A 9,480-nucleotide genomic window follows, 5' to 3' on the forward strand; every position below is an offset into this window, starting at 1 on the left:
TCCCCCTTTTTAAGCTGCAGTGAAACCCTTGTCTCCTGTAGAACCATTGAAGCTACTAAATAATGTGGAATCACATATGAATTCAGATACAGAAAAGCAGGACTGCAGCCAAAGTTGTGATAAATCTGAAGAAAAAGACTCTAATCCAGAAGTGAATGCTGCTGATAAAAGCAGGACAGAATATTTGTATGAAGATCCTGAGATGGAGAAAAACAAAGACAGTATTACAGATAAAGATGTTTCTACAGAGGCTGGAGGAAGAATGTATTATCAGTGTGAAGGGGATGCTGAAGAGCTCAAGCCAAGCAGTGTGGATGGAGTAGAGGCTTCACAGCCTCCCTCTATGGATGCATTACATTCAAAAATCAAGGAGAGGCTGGCCCAGCTCCACATATCAACAGATTTTAACTTCACATCTGGTCTGGCTGCACAAGTTGCTGCCAGGTCTTTCACTTTTACTACAATGCAGGAAGAGACTTTTGGAGATGATGGGGAGGAGGAGGAAGAAGAAAAGACACAGGAGAATGAAGACCTTGTGGACAACTGTGAAAATGAAGAGAGAGGCTCTGAAAGTGAAGGAAAAGTATAAGTCTGAGCTGAACTTTATTAAACTAACAGCAGGCAGTTTGATGGAAAAAAACTGAGGTGGGGGGTTGAAGCTGAAAATACTGGATGGAAAAAAAAGGAGACCTACATATAATACATCGTGTTCCCTTAAGACTGATACACTAAATAGGACTTCTAAGTATATTGAAAATTTGCAGGTAAGAGAAGTTTGGGATGCATCCAAGAAATAGATGGCTGTCACTTTGCAAGATCCTAGTGATGGGGGTTGGAATCTACCTTTGTGTTTTCTGTTTTATTTATTTATCGAATGACATATTGCAGTTTTTCATTTCTAAATAGAAGGAAAAACAATGTTTTGATTTACAACAGACTCCATTTTTTTCCTTTCTGATTCTTTTGTCGTGGTATCAATGTTTGTTCCAACAAAAACAGCCAGGACATTTCTTTTGGAAGAACCTGAAATGTTCTCTGTGATTGTCCCCCACCACTTTTGTTTCACTGCTTGTGTCTGCAGTGTGTTGGCTAAGCCATGATAGGCATTTGTGATTCTTCAACTAGTGATATGGCACCCAGCTAAAATGTAGAATTTTAAATAAAAACTTGAAAGAGCTAGTATTTCATGTGTCCTGGGGTATGGGGCTGAAATAGTATAAAGTTAGTCATGCTTCATATTAAGGTTTATTTAGAATTTTATGAAGGGTTAATAAATGATGTCTATAAGTTGTAATTCATGTTAGAGAAATGTGTTGTAAGCAAATTTTAGGGAAGATTATAAGCACACCAGTAGAAGATACTACAGATAGCTAGAAGCTATCTATTGGATTGAGAGATGAGAAGTAAACACCTATTTATTAAGCCAGCTATTAATTGTTTGTTAACCTTTTGTAAACTGAACCTTAATGTAATTGTTTGATTTGATATAATGATCGATTGTACATTTTTGCTTATGTCCTGAAGTAATTTTCTTAAAGGAAATTATCTGTGAGCTTTGCAGTGTTTTGTTTGAACACCATACTTGCTTTTCACTAATGTTCTTTCACTTTTCCTTAGATCACAGCTTTAATCTGTGGGATTAAGAATCCATGAGAGAACTACAGCTATGTATTTTGTTTCTTGTAACTTAGTTAACTGATGATGAAGTCTGGATGTTTGGTATGAGGTTATGCAGGTTGCTTTTTTCTCTGTGGTGGTGTTACAAGGAGCAGGAAACTGATGCTAACCTCACAGAGGAGCTGGTTAATGGTTTCATTGTCCTCTCTTCCTTTTGCTGTCTGACACATAACAAAGTAAAGCTCCCGTGTCTCTAATGGTGAGAGCACCACTTCTTTGTGTGGAATACTCTACTTGGACACCAGCTACACTTCCAGGACAAAACACTGCATCAGTTACTTAGAGTATTTATTGCGTTTTGCAGATTCTGTAGAGTAAAGGGCTTTTTAGATGCTGGTGGTGCAGAACAATATCTTTCTAGGATGGTGTCATGGAAAGCAGGGAAGGTAACACTGGTCAGCAGGTTAGGGTGGAACTCTTGATGTCAGAAAATGAGTGTTTTCTTTCAACTCCCTGGCCTCTATTAGTGATTTTGCATGAACACTGTGAAATATGTGGACTTTTTCACAGATGGTAAAGAGGGAAATACCAATTCATAGAGAAGGGAGTATGACTTACAGTGTTCTTTCACTGTATAGTGCCTGTCTTCTCCCTCACACACAGGTTCTGGGAAGAGAACGTGTTGCCGTTTTTCATTGACCAGTAACACTGTGTTCTGTGTCCTTTATTTTGTGTAAGTGATTGGAAGCTGAGTGGTTGATGTCTTAAGGAGGTTCTAGGGAAAAAAAAAATCAGATGCTTTTCATAGTGTATTCAGAAGATAAGCCTCCTCTTAGTGGTAGAGTATATTCTTCTATAACTAAAGATTAGGCTAAGATGATGAAACACTTTTATTTTCTCTGTGGTAAGCAATTTTTTTTTTGACAAGTCTAGAACAGCTGCTTTGGATAGATTGTGTTTGAAGCATTGTCCATGCTTCTGAAGAAGTCTTCCTCATTCTTAACTTGAGATCCTCACAAAGTGCCCAGATATTTTTTTGTTCCTAGCTAATTGTTGTGACAGCCTAAATGTATCTTCCATCAATATTTTTCCATCAACTCATCCACCATCATCTCATGATCTGATGTTGTGTATCCCAGAAAGGGTACTCCTGACCTTTTTCTATGGGATCCAAATCATACTTTACAGTGTGTAAGACTATGATACCAACCTGGAAATGTAATCAGATTTAGGATATTAATTATCACTGTGTTCACAGTTTCAGGTGAAGTCAGAAGTAGCCTGAGTTGCATTGGTACTGGAATTGGTGACCAGTCTCACATTTATAAAAGCTGCTATCTCTTTATTCCTTTGCTGCAGTCCTTAGTAAAAATTCTGGAGAATCTACTTTGGTGGCTCACTTGGGGCCCAGTTTTATTATATGCTGGTCTTGGTAATGAAACTGGCCTAAAAAGCCCTGTCCATCATGAGTTGTTCATTTTTCTCCAGCAGATGTGTCAACATGGGGTTTTGTGGCCATGTTATAAACCAGTTCACGAGTCTAGCAGGTGAAAAATTCACCCCTTTTAGGCTTTTTTGCTTGTCACCATTCTCATTGCAGCAATGCAGTAACAGCAGTTACCTCAAAACAGCTGTGTCAGCATGTACTGTGTTGCTGGCCTGAGGCTCAGGAGAGCCCACATTTACATTATTGGCAAAGATGGTGTAGTGTGAAATTACAGCCTTGACATTAGACACAGCTGTGATCAAACAATGACCTTTTTGGAGGAAGTCCTGATCCTACTTTGAACAAATAGATTTTCTACAAGCAATTTAACTGATTTCCATGGTCTTACTTAATGCAGTCTTAGAAGATGCCCATATGAACACCTGGACTCACTTGTTTTCTCTGCCTCTCATCACCTCTGTATAAAACAGCCATCAGGTCATTTATTTTGATCTATTTAATATTCTCCTTGAAGAAAAATATTGCTAACAGTGTACAGCACACAAAGCCTGACTTCTCTCGAGTTGATAACCAGGTTCCATCTATGTATGTCATACACTCTGTTATGATCCAGATTTCCTCATAATTATGTCATTTGAAATGACTGTATATACATGCTGTAGGTTCCTTCATGAACCTGAAAGATTTCTTGGCATAATTTATTGCTGCCTTTAAAATAATGTTTGTGAACACACTGAAGTGTGCATTAGCTGTAATGAGTTGTCTTAATATATTGAGCATGTCAAGGTCTGAGTGCAGTTCTGTGTTCTTTGGCTCCTTACCCAAGATAGGGATTTTTGTGAAAACAGAACATTTGCTTCTTAGAGCTTTGCAACTTTTTGAAACATTTAGCAGGAAGTCCACAATAAATTATGGGTTATGACAAAGAATATCAGCAGCCAAAATCCTTTCTGAAGAGCAGAGCTAACAATAAATGCATTTTCCCTATCCCATTTCTAATTAGTAGTCCTGTGAAGTAAAGAAACAAGTTATATAGGGTTACATAATTTCTTCTCCTTCTACCTGGAAAGCACTCTAAAGACAATATTTGCTTCTTGGAGTGGATTACAATTTAACACTACATCTTTTTATATCACTTCACTTTACAGCTAAAGATCTAGGTAAAGGCTTAAATCTAGGCAAAGATCTGTGATAAGAAAGTAACTTGTCCCTTTTCTTAAGTGTATGTCATTAAAATTAAATTGTTGTGTCATGGAAGCAAATGTAGAGAGTTACAGATCGTCTTTCAAATGCAATTAAATGTACCTCTGTCAACTACAGGCAAGATTTGCAAATGTGAAAGCTTCTGCCATCAGTCATAGAAATGAGACAGTTTTACTTCCAGCAGAGGATTGCTGGACATCACTGAATCATGTACTTAGATTTCTAAATGCAAGATGGTATCTGATGGAGTAGCCAGTTTTACTGAGATAACAGACTTTGTCCCAAGCACACCTGTCTCCATGTGACTGTTTGTTGCAACATTGGAAATTTTATGGTTTTTTTCAGAAGTGCTAAATTTGCAACTTTCTCATTAATTTATATGCTGGACTGCATGGAGTTGTTTGCCCACACTAAATTCTGTAGTCTTGTAGGTTATCCCTTTCTTCTTTTTTTCCTTTTTTTTTTTTTTTTTAACAAACAAGAGGACAAGTACACTAAACTGCCCTTGACCTTTAAACTACTTTGTGAAGGGTGGCTGTAGTTCTGCAAGTGGCTTGTTCCCAGAGCTAACTGCTTTTCAGAATTAACAGATTTCATACTATCTCATCTGAGCAGAGTGAGAGAATGGCACTTGGTCAGTGTAAAGGGCCAGGCTGCTCTGGGATCTTGTCTGTGACAGGGACTAAACAGATGCTGAGGGAAACTATTGTGTCCCTACTATTCTCCAAACTATTCCTCAGATATTTGTGGCTCAGAGACTTCTTGACCCAGTGGTGGTGGATGTCACCTTAACAGGTTCTGATGGAATCCTTCTCCATAGATTTGCTCAGGCTCATGTTTGGTCAATTTTTCCTAGATCCAGTGCCAGTACATCATCATTACTGTCTGGTACGCATGAGAAGATTTGTCAATAAACTTCTTTGATGTTCTACTTTCCTCAGTCATTCTGCAGAGGTCCTGTTTTCTGCCTTTTGTTTGCTTTCCTTACAAATCTCTCCAGTTTTGGATGTATAATGACCAAAGTGTGGTGCAGTACTCCATACTAACCTCAGCAGTGCAGAGTACAGAGTAATAATCACCTCCCATGAAACACCAAACCTTTCAAATGTATTTGAGTCCATATAGACAGAAAAATCCTTTTAGATCTTTTTGCCCTAGCTATTAGGATGGCAAATGAAAATATTTGGTCGGATAGAGGAGAAATATTTATTCACTGTCAGCGGGATTTGGCTGGACAATGTTTTTCTTTGCTAACAAAACAAAAAGTTGTTAAAACAAAATGATCTCCCAACAGCTGCCACCTGGTCTAACACAAACTAAAGATGCCAAACAACACTTGTTTAAATTTCAATTTGACTTTGCAGAGCTTTTTTGGTCTCTGATGCAAAATATATTATCACACAAGAAACATGGCATTGGATATATGGATATCAGAGATCAAACCAAAGGCCTCTCAACCAAAGGCTAATATTTAAAATGCTTGGTGGTGTGCTTTATTCATTTTCTCATTATATTTAATTCTCTCCTGTATATGTGTTTATTTTGCCACCTGGAATTTTAAATGCTAAAAAATACATCCAATTTATTCAACTTGGAAATTTGTGCAGAAATCAGATAAGAGGTAATGGTAGTGCGTGGTAAGACACAGTCATAGCAAGGGGTAAAATCTACCTCCCATGAACTGCCCTTTGTAGATGGATAAAGCAATGTTGCTGGAGCTACAGCTGGATATGACACTGTTCTTGATGTGCTGCCTTCCCTTTCACACTGCTGTGGCTCAGATTATTGGCAGCTTATCAGAACAGAACTTGGCTCAGCAGGGTGAGTGCACTGTTAGCCCATGTTACACTGTCTGTATCGAACACAGGATTCTGAAAAAGCCCCTGCAATTAATAAACAAGGAAAAAGTTTCTCTGTTACAAAGTGGCTTATTGTAAAAGGGTTGAATGGGACCAAAACTTGACTACTTTCATGTGATCAGCATATCTTGACCCTTGTACCTTCTCAGCTTTAAATCTTAAAGGCCTCCTGGACAGTTTGCTTTAGAGGATGCAGTTCTATGACAGCTTAAATCACTTCATGTTCATGAAATCCAGTCCCTCTTCTAGGCTGGCTTTTGTGAGCACTCAGTGATCTAGGATATGGATAGGACTGGAAGTGCATCAGTGCTTTAACTTGCAGCTGGCTTCCTCAATCCTAATGAGGATGATGCCACTCATTACTTTCCTCACTCATTTTGATTTCTTTTGTTCTTGAGGCCTAGGCTGCCCCAAGACCATTTGTGTCTTACTCCCCAAAGTTTTTAGGAACTGTTTATGATACTGCCAGTAAAACTGAAATTATTGTGCATGTTTTTTTCTACCTACTAATTTCATCCTTCTGGACCCTCTGACATCCATGGTCCTCTCCCTTTACCACCACTTTTAAGAGGTTCAGATTTTAAAATAACACACAAATTCTTTTTATGTGTATTTGTAACAGAAATAACTAGACCTAGAGTTGTGTACTGACTTTCTCACTTGAGAACTGAAACAGAAGGCAGGCACCATAAATGGGGAATGTACAGTCAAAACAGAAATAATAATGTATAACAGCTCAAATTTATACCACACTCCTGGTGTATATTGACTCTTATAGGTAATTCTGGCTTACTGAAAAACATTTTACAGTTGCATTTTAAAAATAACTGCAACTCTATTACAAGGTCCCAAAATAAGTGTCATTAGTTGGCTTGATTTGTGCTCAAATCTTAATATTTAAAGATTGCTTCCTGACCTTCTCCAGCTGCGTGGATGAGAACTGAAAATAATCTCAGATTTCCAAAGAGAGAGCGACCAATCCTTTCCGTTACTTTGTGCTATTAAAGAAAGGTCCATTCCTAAACAAACAAAAAGAGAAATGTCAGTATCTTCAATAGCCATCACTGACAGAGAATCATGCATTTGATCTCAATAGAAGCACCATAAATGCAGGCTATTTATAATGCTTGATATCTGTGTTTCAATAATAATAATAATAGGCTTTAACTGCATTATGGGATAAAAGCCAGAAATGTACAAACTGTCCAGTAGATCTTTCATCCAAAGGCACAGCTGGTGAAATTTAAACAAGTTCATGTTGGCTGTTCCTGCACTGCTCAGTATGACATTGCAGTCCAAGCTTTTCATGTCCCAGCGTGGATGTTCACGGGTGGTCTGCAGGCACCTGTGTGCTTGAGGTCTGCAAAGCTTGCAGTGATCACAGAACAGTGCTGAGTGAAACCTAAATAGGAACAGGATGCTTCACAAATATTTTGGATTTATTGTCTGTCTTCCTCTGTTGTAGCATCCATGCTGTATGCAATCCCACTTGTGAACTTTTCCCTTCCTACCTTTCCTTTTCATAGGCCACACAAACCAGTTGAGGAGGGTTTTATAGTTTGTTTCTCACCTGTGGGACTATCTGTAATGCACCAGATAAGTTATCCCCCGCAGAAACTTAAACATTAGTGACCAAACTGCAAAAGATGGACCCTGGGCTGAAGAAGCTCTTCTGGTTTGACCACTTCTGCAAAGGGTTCTCCTGAGATGGGTGACCACAGGAGTGCTGAGCTAAGTGCGATGACTCTGCAGGTGTCTTTCAAAGCTCCAGTTTTTACTAAGTCTGACCTTTTCTCTGATTGTCTCTCTCTTCCCTCTTAGCTGCCTTCAGCTCTTCTCCAGCATTCTCTGACCAACTGCTGAGGAATTTGGCCGCTTTTTTCCGTTAGTTCTGAGGCCTTTTTCTAAACTTTATGAAATGATAGGCTAGAGGGAGTCCACGCCAAGGTGCTGCTGTGCATCCTCAGTCATAAACTCATAAACAGAAGGGTTGGTAGGGCTGCTGCAATGTCTGTCCTGACATTCCTTCCAGGAAGCTCTGACCTACATTTCAACCTGGCCTCCTGTTTCTTCCCACTTCAGAACTTCACTCCCAGGAATTTCCTTCCCTCCCTAATGATTGTAAGATGCTAATGCCTCCTCAGCAAGACTGACCCTCGAACACATGTTCTTCATTACACGAGCCTTACTTGTGCTTTCCCACAGGAGGGTGGCACAGGCATGGCTGAGTCTGCCTTCCCCTTAAAATGTTTGCTGCTTTCAGCAGTAGGGGCTGAACATGTACTCTCCAGCTGCTATGTTAATGTGCTTTGGCTCCACAGCTGCCTGATCTTGAGCTCAGAAAGCGCTGGGATCTAGCAGTTGTGCTTAAACCTTTCCCACTGGTAAAGAGCAGGTGTTGTCAGAATACAAGTATTACTAAATTTCCCTGAATAGAACCATTTTGAGTTTTTATTGAGGAGCATAAACAAATTATTTCTTAATTTAAGAGGTTTGAATAAGCTTTATAAATATATATATATGTGTGTGTGTATATACATACATACAGATATATATATGTATATACATACACACACTCCCCTTCATGATGTAAATGTGTATTGCCAGATGTCCCACTGCAAGGCTTGTCTAGCAAAGAGGCTGTATTTTTTTCATATCAAACTATCCCATTACTTACTTGAAAGGTAAACAAAAGCTTAATTCTTGCTATCCAAAGGCAAAAGAATGGTATTCTACCAAGCAAACTGTGGAAGTATTTCAAACCTGATTTTACATCTTTTATTAGAAAAGCTGCTTCACTTTGTTTTCACTTGTCAAGTCTTTGCACCTGAGCTGCTGTGAGTGCCTGTCATTTTCCCTGTCTTAAACATGTAAACAAATACATGTTCCTCAACATCTCCTGCCTGCTAGTCCTAGCATTTTCCAAAACAGGGCCTAAAGGCAGCATAGAACAAGGAACACAGGGAAGGGAAAGAAAAGAATCTTGATAAGCTGCTGCTTAATTGGCTAATAAATGAGAGCTAAAATGTGAGAGGAAATGTTCAAAAGAACAAACTGCAGCAAGAGACTTCTGGCAGGGCTACAGAGGGAAATCACATGATACATTCTGAAGTTTGCAGACACTGGGAAGGATCCACAGTTTCTTGTCCATGTGGAGACAGGAAACACTCACCAGACTGGTAGTCTTCAGCAGCTTTTTTTTTAAAACAAGCCTCTATTTTATCTGTGTTTCATTTCCATAGAAAGACTTGCTGGTTTTTGTGCTCTGTGCTCAAGCTCTGTATAATCAACTTCTGCATCTCTTCCTTTAAGTTCTGTGTGAAGTCAGTCTCCTTCCTTGCACTGCACTGAAAA

At 39.0% G+C, this 9,480-nt stretch overlaps 1 protein-coding gene across 2 annotated transcripts in view; it reads left to right on the forward strand.

Moving 5' to 3' along the window:
• VEZT (vezatin, adherens junctions transmembrane protein) overlaps positions 1–7,085 on the forward strand; it is a 55,114-nt gene extending 48,029 nt beyond the window's left edge. For both annotated transcript variants that reach the window (XM_054271318.1, XM_054271328.1), the window contains exon 12: positions 15–7,085. In XM_054271318.1, coding sequence (XP_054127293.1) covers positions 15–589 — 575 coding nt within the window. In that variant the 3' untranslated portion in view covers positions 590–7,085. The remainder of the gene's footprint in view (positions 1–14) is intronic.
• The last annotated feature ends 2,395 nt before the right edge of the window (positions 7,086–9,480 follow it).

This window comes from Melozone crissalis, unplaced genomic scaffold (genome assembly GCF_028551555.1).
Source record: "Melozone crissalis strain CALT ecotype California unplaced genomic scaffold, PUWL_Pcris_2 ptg000004l_1, whole genome shotgun sequence".
NCBI classification, from domain to species: Eukaryota; Metazoa; Chordata; class Aves; order Passeriformes; family Passerellidae; genus Melozone; species Melozone crissalis.